The 20,885-nt window shown below is 38.7% G+C and overlaps 1 protein-coding gene across 8 annotated transcripts in view; it reads left to right on the forward strand.

Annotated features, from left to right (window-relative positions):
- Positions 1 to 20,885, forward strand: part of LOC145959213 (neurotrimin) — a 402,237-nt gene that overhangs the window by 263,072 nt on the left and 118,280 nt on the right. For 6 of the 8 annotated variants that reach the window (XM_083077841.1, XM_083077847.1, XM_083077844.1 and 3 more), the window contains one exon: positions 13,490 to 13,680. In XM_083077841.1, the coding sequence (XP_082933967.1) occupies positions 13,490 to 13,680 (191 nt within the window). The remainder of the gene's footprint in view (positions 1 to 13,489; positions 13,681 to 20,885) is intronic. The other 2 variants (XM_083077848.1, XM_083077849.1) reach the window with 1 other exon arrangement.

Raw genomic sequence — 20,885 nt, forward strand, 5'->3', positions numbered from 1 at the left:
CACATCGACCAAGAATTTTGGAAAATTTATTTTTAATTTTTATCATATATTTTTTAACTTATTACATTAAAAGGTTTAATATTTACTTGTTTATTATTTTCTATTTATATAATTTATTTATTCGTTGTACAGTAATACTATTACATTAGCGATAGAAACATATTAGCGATTGAAAACATATTAGTGATATATTATTAATGTTATCGCAAACAACAGCTATAAGGTGATAAGTAAGAAATGCCTAAATGATCAGTAAAATTATTTCATCGATATTTTATAGTTATTATTATAAGTTTTAATTGATATGGATCTTTATATACTTTTATATATTTTTTATTTATATATATCCGAATAAATATTCAAGAAATCAAACAGGTTTCCCTATAATCATTCAACAAAGCAGGCCTTTTCAGTATGATAGAAAGTTCTTTGCTTTGTCCCTTCACTTTGCTTGTACACCTTACGCATATGTAATACAGATCGCGTATAAAAAGCTTATTGCTCTTGGATAATTCGTACCATGCTTCGTTCACATTTGATCCGATATTCTCGATAATCTGCGAGATGACCTTTTCTATCCATCGTTGAAAATTCTCGTCGTAAGACACTTTATATGCTTTGTAACGTGTGACTATCTATCGTTTTTTAAATGCTAACTGTGTTAGGTGAGTCTAGGTAAACCTTGTTGTAGTATAGTTTGAACAATCCTGCAACTTTTTTAATGTAGTCTTTAAACATATAGATATTAACAACTTTCATAACAACTTTCTTAACAATCATAACAATCGTAACAATCTTATCATATAACGCACAAGAAACATGAACGCACATAGCATAAAAAGGTCGTATATTAAAAATATTTCATGGTTAAATATTTTGTTTTTGAGTTTATTATTTTTAATATTACCTCACATACATGTTTTTGTTGTTTATTATTTTTAGTATTACCTCCTATAATTATGTAAAAAATTGTTTCTTAATTTTATATTCTTAATTTTATCACGCTGTTTAATGCGCTTGAGAAAAATTAGCTATTATGTAACGTAATTAAAATTTAATACATTATGTATGTGTGTATAGTTTTGATTTCATATATGATTTTTAAAAGATTTCTTTTTTAATCACACACATTTATAATTTAAAAATTATTATATACTTCGATTTTTCATTAAAAAAGAAATTATCTTCATCTTAGTTAAAGAATCTGCTCATAAATTTATCTTTTTTCATTATTTAAAATTGTTACAGATATATATAATCTAAAGATATTAAAAACATGAAAAATATATTTTTAAATCTATTTTATCTTTTTAATCATTGTTTTCGTTTGTTAAATATTTATCTAATAAAAGAATATACATGTATAAATGTTAGTATCATTCACATATTCTATTTTACGTAATTTGCAAATAATATTAGATTATTCACGCGGTGTTTTATATATCTGGAAATTACATTTACGCTTAATTGCACAACTAAAAGGCCGAAAGGTAAACAATCGAAGGGAGCATTTTCGAATGCGAATTGCGTGCACAAAAATTCTTTGGTGCCATTGTTTTGATAATGCATGCAAATAACAAATCCATTTACATGCTACGGTACTATTATAGTAAAATACCCACAATAAGGGAGTCACGTAATCGAATCAAAGTCTATCTAGGTCAAATAAGTGTTACATAAAGTCGATATACAAAGATACACGTATATAAAGGTGCGAAAGACGCACATATATACATCTAGCATAAGATATTTTTATATCAGAGAAACATGAGTAACTTTCCGTTAGTCTACTGTCTAGTGCATCAGAAATGTGTGCCTATATAGTATATTAAATATTATTCACATACGCGCGCAATACACACAATATACACACATATACACACAAATGAGCTTTTTACAAAACGTCATTACTATGGAAAATAATAGTAATATTATTGTATTTAAATTTTTTTATACTAAATAACTTTGTAATTTTAAAATAATTTAAAGTTAGACTATCTCTAAAGTAAATGCGTGTAAGGAAAATTATACTCTATACAATGTAATGTGCCATTTTAATTGTCATTTATAACAAGTGTTTACCTTCGATCACAGGAAAAAAAGGTTTTATGCACACGGCAGAACGAATAAAAATTTCTAGACTCGGAAGAAGTTGACGTTTTTCCGGTCAGGTAAAGTGCGTCTCGAGAGTGTCGAGGATACGGCTATCGGATGGAAATGGCATTCGCATTTTCCGCTTGGAAAGGAATATTCCATGTGCTTCTTCCGAAAGAGAAATTTAAAAAGTAATTACTATTGACGTTTTTAAGTAACTTCTTGAGCAAATATTTAATGCTGGTTTTTGAATACTGATATTTTTCCACAAAAGTCTATAAAATGTGTACGAGATTGATAAAAAAATTGCAAAATAATTTAATTTGCATTTCATATGGAACTCTTTAATTAATCTACAATTAATAGCATAAATAACGCTAGTTATATAGAATGGATATTTTATTTAGCACTGAGAATACATAAAGGCCACTTTTAAATCAAATTTCAATTAATTTAGTCGATGATTAATTTAATTGAAGTAGAATTGCCTGCAACGTTATTTTTAATTACGTAATTCATACGTTGCAAATCTAATCTTTCTTTCCTTGTATCAAAGATATATGTAATAATTTTATTTGTAAACAAAATACTACAAATATTATGGAATAAATTTAATATGATTTGATAAATTGTCAATTAAGGTAATAAAAATTTAAATATAACATGTTTGTACTATTACGCTTGTTTCACTTGAATTTATAACTGGTATTATAGCGAGTACAAATAAAAATTTAAACATTCTAAATTGTTGCAATAGTTAACATCATTTTATTAATATGAATAAAATTATCAATGTTTGTAATTTGACACGGGAAAATAAAGATAAAATTTAGAAACGACGAATTTTATACATATATAATTAGAAATTTAGCTGTGCAGGAGAGTTTTTGGCATTTGAATTAATTGCCGATTAAGTTAATGGAATTTTGTCGAATCCCTAAATGCTTAACAATGTAAAGCGAGATAGAAATGCCTCGAGCGTGATCATGCGATGACGATGTGCGGCTTTTGAATCTACGCGGTGAGGCGTATCGAAATTTTCTCTCGATAATGCATTTTTGGCCGGGAATTTATTGCGCCGGCGTTAAAAGCGCATTAAAGCCTCACGTCCCGAAAACGCCTCGTGCCCTCGAAAGCACGCTGCGAGGTCCATTCCAAACCGACGATCAAGCTCGGTACATTCCCGCACGGCTGACGTGAGTGTTAGGCACGGCTCGGATGACGGGAAAACGTCTCTCGCGATTTTCCCAGGTAAAGGGACTTTGCATAATCGCCGGTGACGTTGCATTTAAGTGGCTTGCACGGTAAACGGCAAGGGAGGCGACTCAAGCCATGGCTATCTAAATAGCGCATTGCGCGATGGTTTTAACGAGAAGGAACTTTGGACCGGTGCTGGTGGAAACTTTCAGCGTTACGTAGCTCTTTTTTAAATTTTAATACCAGCGTCGGCTGGTTATCTACCGTCCTCGTATGTGAATTTCGTACAATTCATAAATACTGCTTCTGCGAAAGATTTATAAACGAAAAATTCTACGCTTCCTCCATTCTTGCTTCTGCTGAAGCGCACTAGTGTCTATTGCGATATTAATAATCAGTTTAAAGTTTTTGATTTATGGTGAATTAAAGTATACGGTTGTTTTCATTTCTGACTGTTAGAGATTTATTTTCGCACGTTTCTTGTAATGTAGAGCATCTACGATAACGTTAGTCGCGGTTATCAGTAACGAGTTACTGATATATCGACTATTAGTTGACAATTACTATTTTTACGAGTCCTTATATATCAATTAAACGACTTAAATTGGCTCAAGTTTGTTTGCATGTATACGCAAGAAGTCTCGCGATAAATAGACCGATTGTTATAAATAAAATTATCTTATCTGCGGCTGTACTGAAATAAAAGAAATTTATATAGATGAACACCGCAAAGTGAATTCGTTACGTCACGCATTTAATATCCTTTGATAAAATTTCAACGTCTTTCGCTAAACGACGACAATTCATTCCGCGAGCTATTCAGAGAGTTGGAACCCGTCATCTCTCGACGGAATATATAATTACGGGGAGTTGGTTACGAGAGAGAAAGAGAGGCGCGATATTGCCGCGTTCTTTTCCCAGGGCGCACAATTCCCTGTCGAAAATTCCGCAAAACATAACAATGACTGGCGTTAAGGAGAAGACTGCCGGCTACGCGGGACGAATCGAGTCAGATTAAATTTCCATTGCAAATTTCATTCAACCGACTGCCTCGTATCTCATTCGCGCTCCTTCTCCCTCTCTCTCTCTTTCTCGGCTGCCGTCTTTCTTGAGCGCTTCCTCGCTCTCGACGACGCGACGACGACTCAACGCAGCGTCGTCTCTCGACAAGATGAACGAGGCGGCCTGGTATTTACGCGAGGAACGATGAAACGTTTGCGGGATAAGCGTCGAGTCGCTGACATGTATATCCAAGCGTCGTTATCCGTTTTCTTTGTCGAAGAGATTATCGTCCCGTATGAGACTGTCATGATCTATCCAGAGATGGATAATCGTCCCGAAGCTGCACCGCAATCGAGCGTTTTAGCGTCTACGAGTCAACTGTAATTGGAGCAACTAAGATGCGTTTTGATGAAGAACGGAGTATCTTAGCATGCGATTGCAACTTCGAAGGAAGTAGCCTTCTCGACGACGACGCGAGTATCTGATGCAGTGTCATGCTTCTTGCTCCGATGGTGATGTTCATCGGTGTGACTTGTGACGGCGACGGATAACGATAACGAGAGCTTCTTGCGTCTAATATAGCGCGATTTAAGCGCTCGTTAGACTAATGAGCTCTCAAAAAAATGAGCGCTTTCTTGTGTTATCCCGGGGAGAAACAGGCTATTGAATGAGGACTTAATGACACGTTCACAGGTATCTTTTGTCTTTGTTGAACATGATCTGTCACCTCGACATCATCATCGCCTTCGACAATAGCAAACATTATCATCATTTATGAAAATCACTTATAAAAGATGGATATCCGAGTCGCAATTTTGCTCCTACAACTTCAATTTATTTGTCGATTCCAAAAGATTTTTATAAGCTTAATTTCTTCAGTAATAAACAAAGTTTTTTACTTAAGAATTTGAAAGAGTAAGATGTATAGTTTTTGGCAAAATTATATATTAAATGGTTTGAAAAAAAGAATGATTTGATTGATATTTAAAGTATCAAGATGGATATTAGATCGAGGATAAGAGCAAAATTTCGAATAATTGCAATAATTGAGCACTGATAATGAATTGAATAATGAAATAATTAATGAAAATTTAATGAAAATATATAAATAGACAAATATTTCTTTCGATCTACCACCTATGCATTTGATATATATTATATTATCTCGTTCACTTAGCACGCGACTATTATTATCTCTCATGTTGTCACAACCAAATATATCAAGAAAGAGCTTTCGGTGAAAATGACGGACAAGCAACCGCGTTTAATGATGACGACAAATCGATTCTCTCTGCCAAAGCTTATGTCTGAACTTGGAGAACTTGAGTCTCGCGAAAGAGCCGGGGTGAGTTTCGCGCTTTGTTTGGCGCGAAATAAATTCGCGGACAATCGACGGGAGACCCGCGCGCGCCTCGAAAGTGAAAATTAATCCGATCGGCCGTGCGGGAAATCAATTCCGTAATAAATCTCTCCCCCGAGTGGGGTCGTAAATAATATCCGCGCCGTGCTCCGCGAGATAGCGCGTTGGCGCGCGACAAAGAAATATGACACCCCACGGTCAAGCTTATTTATCGACGAAACACCGTTGCCGACGGCTTCAACCCCCATGCACCGTGGCTAGGACATTTTCATCCCTGTTCCATCCTTGCCCCTCGGCCGAAATCCTTGTCCGCCACGTGCGGGGGAGTTTGCGCTCGGACACGTGGAGCGATCATAAACTTTCCGACTTGATTCTCTCGCGACTCGTAGCTCTCAAACGGTTTTCACTAGACACTCTACTGTATAGTCTCCATCGATTATTTTATTTTGCGAAAAAAGAAAATGCGATATAAATGGTGGAAGTAAATTCCAAAGTCTTTAAAAAGTCTGGAACTAGATATATTAAACAGCGTAAATATATTGAAGGTATTTTTCACTGATCTAGATTGAGTAGAAATAAAATACGAAAACCAATATTATTGAAAAAATATAGAACCAAAGTCGCGGAGTTTTTTCTCTTATTTATGTCAAATTTATAATTCAATTATTAAGATGAAAATAAAGAATTTTTTCTGATTTTTTAGAAAAATCTCATCGAGATAAAAATATACGCATAAAGTAATATCATTTTTAAAATCATTATCATTTTTAACGCAATTGTTTAAAAAATTCTAGACTTATTCTACAACAGTACATTACATTAATTATTTTGATTGCTGAAAATTACTCGATTACGTCGCTTTCAAAGCAATTAATTTAATGTAAGACTTGAAGTGTTTATGCTACAAATATATTATGTACGACACGATAAGAATGTAAAATGCAATGTTTCTCGTTATACGTATCTTGTTGAGCGTTATTTGTTACATCACTCTATTTCTTCGCGTAATTCCCGCAACGTTTGATCTAAAGTAACGACCGTTCTGGCGACATTTATTTTCCATTAAGTCGCGCAATATAAAATCGTTTGCCATGGCACATACGACCGTAATACATTGATGTTCGAGCTTACACACACCGCTATCTCATCCGGAGAATCTTTGCGTCTCCTCCCTCTTCCCTCGACAATTATTTCACTTCTGAGGCCAATCATTAGCAGAGGTCGCATGCGTGCGATTTCTTGCGATCGGTCGCCAATGCCAGGCCTTAGTGTCGTACTCGGTCAATAATGGGCAAACTTTGTTCATGTAATCTCGATCGGAGAGGCAGCCATCGGAATTGCAACGCGAGACTACTAATGCCGGACCAATTTAGTCACGAGACGGGGGGAAAATTTACGGTAGATGTAAGCTTTCGCGCAAGCTTTCGCCGTTTGTACCGATATCGAACTAAGTTTCTTGCTCGCGTTACATTTTCGTGCTTCGTTGATTTTACTATTCTCGATTAGCGTGCTGTTTTTTTTCAAACAGAGAATTATACAAATGTAAATACGTTGCCGCAGGCTTAAAAATGCAGGAATGAGTCGTCAAAACATTTTTACGCGGAATACTGGAGAAGAGGAAGGGGCGGATATGTATGTCCGCCAAGTCTATCTATGAGGCGTTTAAGCAAAAGTTGCAAATCTGAATTTTAAAACAGGAGAGACAGCGCTCTGTCCGCGCTTTCGACCTCGCCCCGGGTAAAGAGTTTCGGTAAAAGTAGATTGAAAGATAACTCTCTACGCGGCCCTCTATTTCTCCTCTTCTCGCCCGGTCCTATCCGGCAGCGTCTTCCTTTTATCCTCGCCCGACCTTCCCATCGTCGCGGATATTTTACGATGTGGCTTCGACGCGCCGGCCGTAAAATTTCGAAATTTAGGAGGAGATCTAACCGCAAGGACGCGACCCACTGAACCCACGACCCCGCGTATGTACATTCGCCAATCTACCTATACAGGGTTTACCAAAAGTGTGGAAACCCCTTAATATTTCGAAAAATACGCATTTAAAAAAAAAATGTTTCATACAAAAGTTATAGGGTTTTATGTGGCGCATTACACAGCAATATTATTATGACCTCGAATAGCGTTGTCAAGGTTATGTGAAGGTCAGCTTCAATTTTTTAAATGGAACCCTATATTTTTTATTACATTATCTTGCAGCTTATCTTGAGAGCTTTTCAAAACACTATAATAAAGTATTTCTTCATTGAGTACTTTTCGAGTTATGAGGCTTGAAATAATTTCTTAATTTTACATAAATCATAAAATATCTAATAAAATATTCATTTTTCGATTATCTTACCTTAATACTTTTATGTACAAAATAATGAGAGGAATCAATTGGTGTAAAGAAAAAACATAGTTGTTTTTAAGAAAAAATATGTAATTTGCAATTAACCCCTTCACTGTCAGGGACCCCTATAGGGGCCAAAAAAATTCGTGCCACTTTTGCTTCATGGCCCCTATAGGGGCATCTTGAAAAAAACATGTTATTACTGTTACGATTTGATTGTCCTTGGGTATTTTAAGGTTTTTGAGGTCGCTGAATTCGAATCTGAAATCAGAATTTCGAACTTTAAAATGGCGGATCAAAATTCAAAATAATTTTGATATAAAAAAAGGGTTTGAATAAAAATAGGTTTCTTATCGTTTTTGGGGTCGCCGAATTCGAATCTAATATCAGATTTTCCAAAATAAAAATTGCAAATTTAATATGGCGGACCAGAACAAATAGTTGCCATACATAAAAGATGTACACTTTTTTCTTCAATTACTTATAAATCCCGCTATCTGCTGAATCCAGAGTCACGAATTATCAAATCAAGCTGTTTGCACAGAAGTGGAAACGTATACCAATTTTCAAGAAATAAAAAAAATAAAAAAACGGAGTCAATAACCGCCACGTCCTTGATTCGTGACTCTGAGTTCGGCAAAGAGCGGGATTTAAAAATAATTGAAGAGAGAAATATACAACCTTTATGTATGTCAACTATTTGTTCGAACTCTGGTCCGCCATATTGGATTTGCCATTTTCAATTTGGAAAATCTGATGTTAGGTTTGGATTTTGCAACCTCAAAAATGATACACATTTTTATTGAAATCCAAAATTATTTTGAATTTTGATCCGCCATATTGGATTCACCATTTTGAATTTTGTAATTCTGACTTCAGATTCGGATTCGGCGACCTCAATAATATTTATACTGACGTATTCATGCAATTTTAAAAACTTTTTTCTTCAATACACTTTTGGCACGGAAAGTTTCTTTTCGCTGGACTGTGAAGGGGTTAACAATTACATATTTTTTTTTTAAAACAACTATGTTTTTTCTTTACACCAATTGAGTCCTCTCATTATTCTGTACATAAAAGTATTAAGGTAAGATAATCGAAAAATGAATATTTTACTAGATATTTTATGGTTTATGTAAAATTAAGAAATGATTTCAAGCCTCATAACTCGGAAAGTACTTAATGAAAACTAACTTAATTATAGTGTTTTGGAAAGCTCTCGAGATAAGCTACAAGAATATGCAAAAGCATATAGGGTTTCCCATTTAAAAAGTTGGAGGTGACCTTCACATAACCTTGACAACGCTATTCGAGGTCATAATAATGTTGCTGTGTAATGCGCCACATAAAACCCTATAACTTTGGTATGAAACATTTTTTTTAAAATGCGTATTTTTCGAAATATTAAGAGGTTTCCACACTTTTGGTAAACCCTGTATAACTATACTATATACTATCTCCTTTGCGAAACCATTCGCGGAATCACTCGTGGGTGCGCGGAGGAACGCGGCCACCCGGTAGACAATCACCTCGAAAGCTTCGACTCCGTTGCGTATAATTCGAAATCCGCCGGGGAATCGCTGATGCGCGCATTCCGCGGCTCATCAGCCATAACTCGATACTATCCGGGATTTAATGGACCGTCGAGTGAGATAAACGCGTAACAAGTATCGCGATTAAATCCCTTCCTCCCTTGCTCCCCGATTCCCTTGCGTTACCGGCGCGAAAGGAAGCGTCGCGCGGATTCACGCTTGTTCTCCACGATTTGCTCCTGTAGCCGGATCGCCGCGATAAATCCTCATTTCTGCCGACGACGCGACCGAGTCTCCGCGGACGGAAATCGTAGACCAGGAACAAAGAAGCGAGAGCGAACGGCAAACACACGTCGAACTATCATACTTTTTCGCTGGTGATCTCTTACGCTCCATTTCTACTCTCTTTTTCGCTCTTTTATTTACACAAAATCCGCAGAATAATCGAATAAGATGTTATTTGATGCATCTCTTTTCATCATCCATTAATTAATTAATTCCTTGTACGAAAAATAATTTATTTCCATCAAACAGATGTAAAAGTGCATTAGAATGTATCGGATTTAAATTGCGATTGGAACATGGGATTCAAACATGCGGGAAAATTAGATTGATGCGTATTGAAATGATACGAGCTATCGCATCTCGTTAAATTGAATTCGCATTCCTTTTAAATCGAGTTAAAGGCCGAAATGCCGGCCCTCACAGACGTACGAAAGGACAAAAGGAAAGGAAATTGAGGAAATCGGGCAGATTGCGAGGACTTGAAGGGGTGGTCAATGGCGTTAACTCATAATTAAATTAGCTCGAGCTCATTGTACGAACACGGGTGGACTCTTGTAACTCGTTTGTTCCAAACTTCGGCGATCCCGACGTTCCTCCATGGGAGCTCGAATTTCTTGTCGTCCGAATAAAACAGACCCGTCGAAATTGTTCGCGGCTTTTCGCCAAATTTAATAAAGAAACTTGCTACGGGACCTTACGCTGCGAACAAACTTTTATCCGTTATACACCGTGTGTATCGCGAGGGAACGTATTCACTTTATGTACGTAAGACGTAACGTTCGTACATAATGCGATAAGTGGAAGTTTACAATTTTTGAATAAAGCGAAAATGGAAGAAATTTTGCGCGAAAGACGCGTTCATTAATATCGGAGCAAAATACGGGCGAACATTTCGTAATTTCGTTAACTATTAAAGATTGCATCTCGCAGCTTGCCAAAGAGCGGTGCAACGAAACCACTTGCTTGCCGTTTTATCATTATTATGACAGTTACAAGCGAGCATTGGTACGAAGGAAACGCCGCGATTAAACTCCCGGATAACTTCCCGCCCGGGATTTGACATTCCCGCAGTCGTTCACCGGCTACAACGTGTATAATTGATTATAGCTCGTGGAAAGTTCCGTTTTCCGTTCATTTTCCTTCGTTCTGTGTCCGGGAATGGAAGCGATGTGAATATTGTCCGACGACCGGGGCTGATTGCGAGGCGACCGGGGAAGGAGGAGGGGAGGGGGAACGAAGAATTCGCGATATAAGTCGCGGATAAAGTTCTCCGAGATTCGCGCCCCTAAGGGATAACCATCCCCTGGGAAGCAGTATCGCTGAGAAGAGAAAATGAGGACCGGATTATTCGCTTCTCGGCTACGTCGCTCGAGATTCAATATTTGCCACGTCAGCCGCGAGCGCGCGCGCGCCTTCGTCGCGCGTAATCACGGCCTAATCAAGAACGGCGAGATTCGATTATATACTCGCCGAGTTGCCGGCAATGGAGCGTAACTAGCGTATGATAGCAACGAGGCCCGAGCCGAGGAAACGAGCCGGCCCGATTCGACGCGGTGGATGGCCCGTCGACGACGGCCAATTATACCCGGTGCGCTCGAATGTGTATTCCAGCCGAGACGAATAAACTCCGGATCCGTACAAAAGCTGATAATGATATAATTCGTTAGCTGCTTTTTAAGCGACTCGGTTTTATCTCGAGACGAGCGAGCACGGGCTGCCTGTCGCGAATTGGGAGCGACGATGAGAGGAGGCGACCGGGCTCATCCTTGCGCGCGCATGCATGGGCGAGCAAGGTAATTGCGAATTACGTTTTTAATCTCAAAAATCCTCTCTCTCTTTCTCTCTCATCCGTGCAGAATATTTCGCGTGTTGCTGCCTCGAACCCACCGCAATAATTCGGACACTTTATTGAACGGTGCGGTCGGAGCGATTCTCGTTGATTGCGCGCGATTCTTGCGCAATAAATTAAACGAGATTATCGATGTACTTTGCGGAAAAATTATTTCCCCGTCATCGATTCCAGAAGTCGTCGGACCGATAAACAATTATTAATTCTCGCAACTCCCCGAGGTGTGCCCGCGACAATGATACTTTCTTCTCGCTTTTGAAAAGTTTATCGCTAAAGCTTATTCGCAGTTGGAAACACTTAACTCGATTTATCTCGAGATGAGTATAAACATTTGCGCCATTTTTGTCGCGATCGCTTTCCTACTCTTTTCTTCCTTTTTCTCGAATTAATACGTTTTACAGCATCCGCTTAATTAACGATACTAAAAAATATAAAAATAAAAGTTTAATGTATACGTCAGCTTTCGCTCTGGAATTATTAAATTAGTAGCATAAAGTTTTCTATCCTATTGCTTATGAAAAAGAGCAAATTGTAAAATAATAAGACAATAATGAAGAATAATAAAAAAATAATTGTACTTTATGTTCAACGACTCTCTAAAAACGTACTTTGTTTTTTTGTTTTTTCTCTAAAAAAAGAAGAACTTCGTTATCGAAGAATATCGTTATTCTGCTCATTTATCGTCTTAGTGACACAGTTTATTTATCATCTTAGTGACGCATAGTGGTGCATTCGGGCAAATTTAATTGGATGAGGCAAATCAGTCCTGTTTGCGAGAAGAAGCGCATTATTGCGATTTGTGCGTCATTCTCCTTTGTGCTGCTATAAGTCGCGCGCCATCATTGCGGCATTACAATGAAAACGTCTTCTCGGTACGAGGGACGACAAAGGAATTTTCTTATTTTCCTAGTTTATGTGTACGAGAGACGTGCAGAGAGAAACGGGGAAAAACGCGGTATTGTTGATGTGAGAGTTACCGTTAAATGTCAAGCGACAAGGAGCAGGGCGGTTAATGAATGACTCGGCTACCTCTGTAAACGGCAACAAGCGCGCTCGTTACGTCTTTTGCTAATTGCGATTTCAGTCTTCGTAAGCGCGCTTTCTTTCCGCGATCCATCGTAGAATAATTTACGGGCATCCAAGCCCGTAAATGGATTTTGCGTCGGCCAAATTTTATTTATCAACGCGCGTTTAATTAAAATCCCGCGGACTCTGCGGATTTTTTTTTGTTTACCAGGTGTGTATTCGCGCACTCTTATTATTTAACGGGAAATTTTACGCGTTGCAGACCTCATTTTCGCACACATTAACAGTTTAGTATAATACGATAAATATTCATACGAGCAATGATAATATTATAATATTAGGATTATAGTTATTATTATTGTTATCATTTTATAATCATGATAATTATACTGGATTATTCTTGTGGTATTTAAAGTTACATATTGCGTGTTGCACGAACGAATAAATATTATATATATATATCTCTGTTTCTCTCTATTGTCGATTTGAACTTATCTACCCTTTGATTATTCTTGCTCGGAAAGAAGTGCTTTTGGATAATAAAATACATGATGCAAAGAGAGCTTGAAATTCCCGAAATGTCGTCATTTTTCTAATTCCTGTTTGTTTATGCGAAAAAGTAACAGTTTTAAAAACTTTCTCTTTATTCGCCGGAAAATCTCGGCGTCGTGTATCGTGAATTTGTCGATATTCAACGTGCGAGAACGATGGACGAGGGTGCGGAATACCTCTCCCCTTCCCTCCCCAAATGCTTAGCATCGAAATTGCCGCATTTACACAGCGTTTCTTATTCCGGATTGCTCGTGTTTCAGAAGTGCACTGCCACAATATGCCGCAAGGCGGTAGCGGCAAGAGCGGCGACACGTACAACCAGAATGCTCTGGAGGAGAACGCACGGACGACGGGGCCGTACTTCGATAAATCAGCCTCGAAGAACGTGACCGCGCTCCTGGGAAAGACGACGTACCTCAATTGCCGTGTCAAAAATTTGGGGAACAAAACGGTGAGTGACACGAATCCGTCGTATCCGAAAGATAAGTAAAAGAGAAGCGATGTTACATCTCTCTTTGTTACCAATACGTTCTTTTTATTTACTTACAAGACCGTCATCATACGATGTTCTCCGAAATTATTTCTGACATAATAAGACGTATAGAATGAGAGATATATTATAATAAAAATATAATAAAAATATTATAACTATAAAATATTATAACTATAAAAATATTATAACTATATTATAATAAAAATATTATATTATATAAGGCGTTGAGACACTAAGTATTTCTTGTAATAAGATGTTAGGGAAATATAGCGATGAGAAAGATCTTATTTTCTGCGCGTCGAGAGGATACAAAATCTTTTCTAAAAAGGAAATTTTATAATTTTTGAGAATCCCAACGTTATCGCGATATTATTCTTCTTCTGAAATTTTTACGCTGAAAAAAAACATGGAGAAAGTTTCGAATAGACGTGACTCTCGCGTCTTTAATTAGAAGGAACGAATTTGGCTTGCGCTTTTTGTCGTCCGACAATTCGAAGGCGGCAAAACGAAGCCAGGTCACGACACGTTATGGGAGTCCCCGAGTCATGGGATTAATTTACGGCAATTTACGGGTGTATACTTAAATCCAACGACGCGGTATAGGTCTCTCAGATAAAGTCTCTCGCGCGATAAAGTCTCGCTAATGGCGAGCTACTAAAGGACGAGGGAGGATTACGCAGCGAGAAACGCAGGGACGACGCCTACGTCAACACGAAAACGGATACTACGCCTTTTCTCGGCCCCGCTAAATGAATGAATGGTGGAATATATGGAATGTCAATATTTTATCGACACACGACGAAGCGTCACGCCTTTCCCCGGGTAAACTGCGGGCGGTATTGCGCCGGAAGTGCACTCGGACATCGGATCTCTCGACGACAACGTCATTGAAGAAAGTGCAGGTGCCTTCGATCAGCTCCAGGTTCCAAGCTCTACGCGAGATAAATAGAATTTTGGAGCGCGATATTAATTTCCGATAAATTTGGATCGATTTTACATTTTGGTTTTCGGTTTTTTCCAGCAGAGAGAATAAAAAATTAACAAAATCATGACTCGTTGTGTCTCGGATTTTATACAATTTTTCTATACAATTTTTCTCGAGAAGACCCTTGTTTTAAAAATGCTAATATAATAAGAAATATCTTATATCCCGTTTGGTGCGGCGTACATATCTTGAGCGAACGTCATATGTATATGTTGGAAAACAGGGTGCGATACGGACGAATACATCGCCAAGGATTAGATATAACTCACGGGCAAAAGCGAGGGAAAAATTGGTCCGGTCATAACTCACGTTAGCCGTATTTTACGTGTCTTTTTGCTCGAGTCTCGCGGGAGCGATTAGATAGCTTGGATTATTCACAATGACTTTTCACCGATTCATAGTTACCGAGACGTATCAAAGAGTTAGTTTACTGTTAAGTCGTATAATCTTCTCGCGTCCAACCACCTCATTCGTCATTCTGTCTCTTACAGATATCAGAGATCAATTATCCGTAATTGATTGTCGTAATCACATTATAAATTTATAATCGCGTCTCGATAAATCAGAAACTTTAGAAACATATACTTAAAAAAAATGAGAGATTAATGTCGTATTTTACTGAAAATTTGAAACACAAAAGAATCTTTTAGTAGTTTCACTCGCATTGTATTTCGTATAGGATCCATTAAGGTTTTATAAAGCTTTGAACGCCCGATCAATCGCATTTTCCATATCTTGTAAAAAATGAAAGATACTTAAGAAACTCTGAGGCATAATACTTTGTAACAATTGAATTGGTAATGCACGTCAGTTTATACAGCGATGCAGCTGCTTAGTCGCTGCAGGGGATGGGGGAGCGTATAATTCGGTATTGGAATCGACCGACTTTCCGAACACGACGTCCGGATTTATCGTTCTTGTGCGAAATTCGCGGAGAATCATAGCAGCGCGGACCAGATTTATTGGACGAAGTGTACGTCCGCCACGACGAAGTAGAGATGCATCGCGAAAGCGATGCGGAGGAAGGAGACGTGTTTTACTTAATCTATGAATCGCAAGCAAAACGTGGACTTCGACGTTCAAAAAGAGGCCCGGACTCATTCATATGTATGACGCGTAACCCAGTTTGAATTCCATTCTAGTCGAGAGGCATTTGTGTGGCGTTTGCCTCGAAACTTGTGCAAGCTCTCTTCCGGTGATCATCGAGCACTCGCGAGTGCCCTCAAAAATTTCCAATCAGCCTCGAGAGTTGACGTAATTAATCTCAAGACGTAGCAAGAATAATATTTATTTATATACTTTTTTTAAGAGAGAACAATATTTATCCGTTTCAATGATATAATCGAATTCTTTTCATGAATAAACGAAGTAGCGCATTTTGATAATTCAAAGAAAATTAACAATATTTTTAAAGAACAAGGAAAATTGTAGTACTTTTCTCAAATTTACTACAATGAATTGTTTTGATGTCAAGAGCTTAAGCGAATAATTTTAGATTTTATTTGTTATAGAATTATATTTAATATAGAAATTCGTTTCCAAGGGATCTCATACATTAGGCGATATTGATATTACGCGTATTTGTTTTATCGATCAATTTAGTCCACTACTAAAGTGTGTGTGGCGACTGGGTATTTGATTTCTAAATCGTGTTTACTGTCATCGGGCGTTCGCCGGAAACTCATCGATGGCTTACGATTGGAGTGTATAGGAAATTTCGAGTCGAATCGAAACCGCGTAGGAAGCTGTACTTGGCTAGACCTTAATTAAATTCAACGCTTAAATGTCTAGTTGGAGGGAGCACAATCGAAGCGATCGCAAGCGGATAGATGGAGAAACTCGCCGGCGCTTCCCGCGCTCGTTCGTCTGCTCGCAAGTTGAATTAAAATAAATAACTCGACCGTTTATAAAGACGCACTCCGAGGAAACTGTAATATAACTTGCGCGCAAAGAAAGAAAGAGAAGCGGAGAGTTTCGGGTTCATCGGTGGATCCTTACAGCGCTCCTTGGAGAACGGGGTAAAATAAATGCCCGAGGAGAATTTCTTTTCTCTTCATTGCAATGAACATCGATTCGATATAGAAGGAATGATTATCGCGCGCGGTTGATTTACATTAATTCAAGATCAAAGCTTTCGAACCGAAATGCTCTCCGGCCGATGTAAAAGAGATCTTTCCTTTTAAAATCCGAAGAAACGAGCGCGGGACATTGTTAAGTATAAAGAGGCGAATTCCTTTGTAACACCGCGAGAGCCTCATAAAAGAGAGCGGATAAAAGACGATAATCGTCATTTCATCGATTGCGATACGTGGCTACCGAGTTAGTTCCGTTCGATGACCGTCAGCCGGTCCCTTCCGGGGAAATACGACTTAACTCCTTGTGCTCCAATTACTGAAACCGAGCTCGATCCCTCATCATGCATATCGATGAAAGGAGATATCTCTCTTCTTAATTGCTGACGAAGACGGGGGGTTCAAGGCTTCGCCGGATAGATGATACTTGAGGAAACGGCTCCGTTACAGTTAACGTTTAATCAACAAAGGACTTTGCCGATCGATTCCATTATATGATTCCGTCTTTCACTTTCTTGCGCGGTCAGTTCAGTTCTTCAGTTTCTTTTTTTCCTCCTCACAAAACTGTTTTCGAATTATAAATTTCTACATGTGTGTGTATTTGTGCGTATGTCCTATAATATATTTTATTTCTTTCAATCGAATCGATTGTGATATATAGCGTTCGTCGAGTCGCTCGACTTTTTTTCGACAGGACCATCCATTATCCCGTTCACGATACACTTCGCATTGTGGCCCGGCTTTGATGCATCGCGCCGACCCTGATGTCACCGTCTACACGTTGCGTGGTACACGGTCAACTAACCCCTGCCACATCCCCACGGCACATTCTCAGTCAGCGCACGCGGGCTCGATATCAACGTGATGCGAATAGTCGATACGCGTGCGAACAGTCGATCGAACGGAACGATAACGAAAAAAAGCGCTCCGAGATTTCATTGCGTCCCACCCGCAACCAACAATCGGTCTCATTTCTTTTCCGCGGACGTACATCGATCGCAGGAGAGCATCCTCGGGTTGAAAAGACGACAACCTCTCTCCCCCTCAGCGACAATGCTTCCCTATTCTTGACCTTATCGTCTTCGCGACGAGTCTTCGCCGGCGCCATATCCATTTCAATGGAGCCTTATCAATCGAGTATCTCCTCGCTGCGGTGGCCGTTTGTCATCTCGATGTAATAATTACGTTGTTGGAATAATATTTTTCATTTAGCGCGCGTTTAATTTCAAAATTGGGGGATGCTTGAATCTCCGACTGAGAAGGAGAATTAATATCATATAATTTCGTGTCTTCCTTGAACGCCACGATTCGCGATAATTAATCAGTATTAGTCGGGGAATCGAGGAGAAGGCTTCGCGTTATAGTGTTTTATGTGTCCGCTAGCGTTAGAGGAAAACCGCGTGTAAATCACAATTTTCGAGTTACCGCACTGCAAATACCACGGTATATCAGGCCTGTCCGCATAACAAAACTAAAGTATGATGTATCGGGACTTCGAAATTACGCCGGGTCTGATTTATATTATTGTCACAACTTGGCACTTTGTCCGCGTATTAGTGCTGCGTTTCATTTATTCACGCCGGTCTGTCGAATCGATCGAATGATATTCGGTCGCATTAGTATCTATCATAATACCTGTTTACACGCGCGATGATAATGAGCAGCGACGGTAATAGAATATTCCTTTTGATTGAAACGCGAAATTTATTTCGATCGATGACGAGTGGCAAACATCGCGTAATACGAAACAAGAATCTACATAATTGCTACTACAATAACGCAAATATGAATAGATAAATAAATTAAGTTCCCTCCTCTCTTTTCTATCACCCCGCTCCTCCGAAATAAATTGGCTGCGTCAATTATAAACTCGTCGGTTCTCATCAATTCGCGAACCGTCCAACGGTCGAATTAAATCGCGCGCAACAAATCGATTTATTATCGCGCGACTCTTATAAATCGAGTAATAGCCACAAACACGCGGCGGGAAAATGAAGGAGAAACGTGCTTCTTGTTGCTTTATTAGGGCGACAGATGCACTTTATCTCGATGCAGCAGCGCTCGCTGCTCGCGTTCCCTTATAAGAGTTACTTTATGCCCAGGATAATATTCCGAGAATGTATTTCAAGGTGTTCTCCGAAGAGTTGCAATCTCTCCGGGGAGTCAAAGTCACGAGATACGTATCCTTTTGACGAAGTATTGGAGTGTGAAACATCATTTGCTTATATGTGTTATACGGGAGAGGAAGAGAGGGAGGGAAGAGAGCAGGGTGGAGTTGAAGATACGCGTTTTACCGTCAATTTAAGCTTCAGCGATTACGAATCGTTTCTGCTATACCTCGATTCGTCTCCCTGGGAAAGGTAATATCGCCCTCTTGTTTAACTTTGCAGATACTCGCGTGTATCTCGACACAATTCTGTAATCGAATGTACGAGTGCGGAATGCGTTTAACCCAGATTTTGCTTCGAGAATCCTTCCTCGCCGCGCGATTTTTTTCTTCCTTCTTCTCGCATGCAGATCACGGAAATAAATATTTGAATGCGCACGTGAAAGGGAAGAAGAGAGGGGGAAATTTTACGCCACTCCTTCCGAGTGAGGAAATGACACGTTTGTATTATTAAAACTGTGCCTTATTAAAATTTATGAGTGCGATCGATAGGTCAATATATACTTTATGAAGGACGTTCCATTCGGCTTTCGCGTTCTGCACGAATCAGATCAAGCATCATCGGAGAAAGATGCCAAACAAACGGTGAGGCTAGAGATTCCACTGCACGACATTCTGTCACTCATATAAAGCGATCATTAAAGCGATAATTTGTTTTATTGAATTGAGAGGTATGATATATTGACTTTTTATTCGATGAGAAACACTTTGGAGCTTCTGTCTGGTCCGCCACAAAGCTATTATGATGTCAGAATCTCAAGTGGTGGTACCTGTATTTTGTGCGACAGACAGCTACCCCTTATCGATGCAGCCTTGCTCCGTTTTACGTGCGATGCTTCGCGCCCATAAGCCGCAACTGTCTTTCGTTGCAGCTTGCCTTGCAGGATCTTGACATATATCGGACGAAATAGCGATCTTCTGTGGCTGATTATGGGCCGACTTGGACGAACTTGGACGAGCGGCCTCTTTTCCGCAGAATTTAGCTTAATGGCCGCCTTAAAGAAATTACTGCCATGGCGGCCGTAAAGCACGGAAAAGTTTATTACACGCCGGGATAGCGAACAATTTCGCCCGGGAAGATTAGTCCGCCGCTGCGCTGTGAAATAATCCCATAATGTATACCGAGGGAGGTAACCGCGGCCGATGGGAAAACCCCGGGAGCCGACGTGGCGCAACTTCTTAAAATCCGAGCACGCGCCGCTCCCAATATCCACTCGCGCGGATAATCTACCGCCTTAATCTTTGATCTTAAATCCTCGCGTTAGCGCGCTGCTCGACGACAAAAAAAATCAAGTGCACCGCCCTCACTGATTTTTTTTTTTGCCGCTTATTATACGCGACAAATCATTTTTTTCAACCACTGCATATCATGATAAGCGTCATATAAAGACTTAATTTTTTAAACATATTATATATTGCAACAAAGTTATTTATTTGAATTTTTCAAAACAAAGTTGTATTTTAGATTTTTTCGATATTTATCCCTTCGAATATCTCGTTTCCTTAGATTTTCTAAAACATACTTGTAATATATAAATGAATTTGCCTCGGTGTTTTCTGTGAAAAATCTTTGATTGAAACCAATTGCTTGCCCAAGACTTTTTATTACAAATTGAATGGAAATTCAGTGGTTATAATAGACGTAATGTATGATGACAAATATCGAATATAAGTCATTTTTTTATATATATTCTGTATTTATCAATATTGCATTACGCATAGCGATTGAAATAGCGAATGAAAAGCGCCGAAGGCGTCTACGTCAGTTGCAGTCGAGAAATGGATTATTTAAATTACAAAAAGGATATAATGAATCGCATTTTCTACGCGAAACATTTAACTAATATCGGAGAAAGTTGTGAGAAAAAATTCCCCTTTTGCCGACGTAAAAAATATAACATTTTCAAATATTATTGTATTTTACTTGCTTGCATTTTAA

This window comes from Camponotus vicinus, unplaced genomic scaffold (genome assembly GCF_025532165.1).
Source record: "Camponotus vicinus isolate PSW18456_S1 unplaced genomic scaffold, iyCamVici1.0 SCAF_1, whole genome shotgun sequence".
Taxonomy (NCBI): Eukaryota; Metazoa; Arthropoda; class Insecta; order Hymenoptera; family Formicidae; genus Camponotus; species Camponotus vicinus.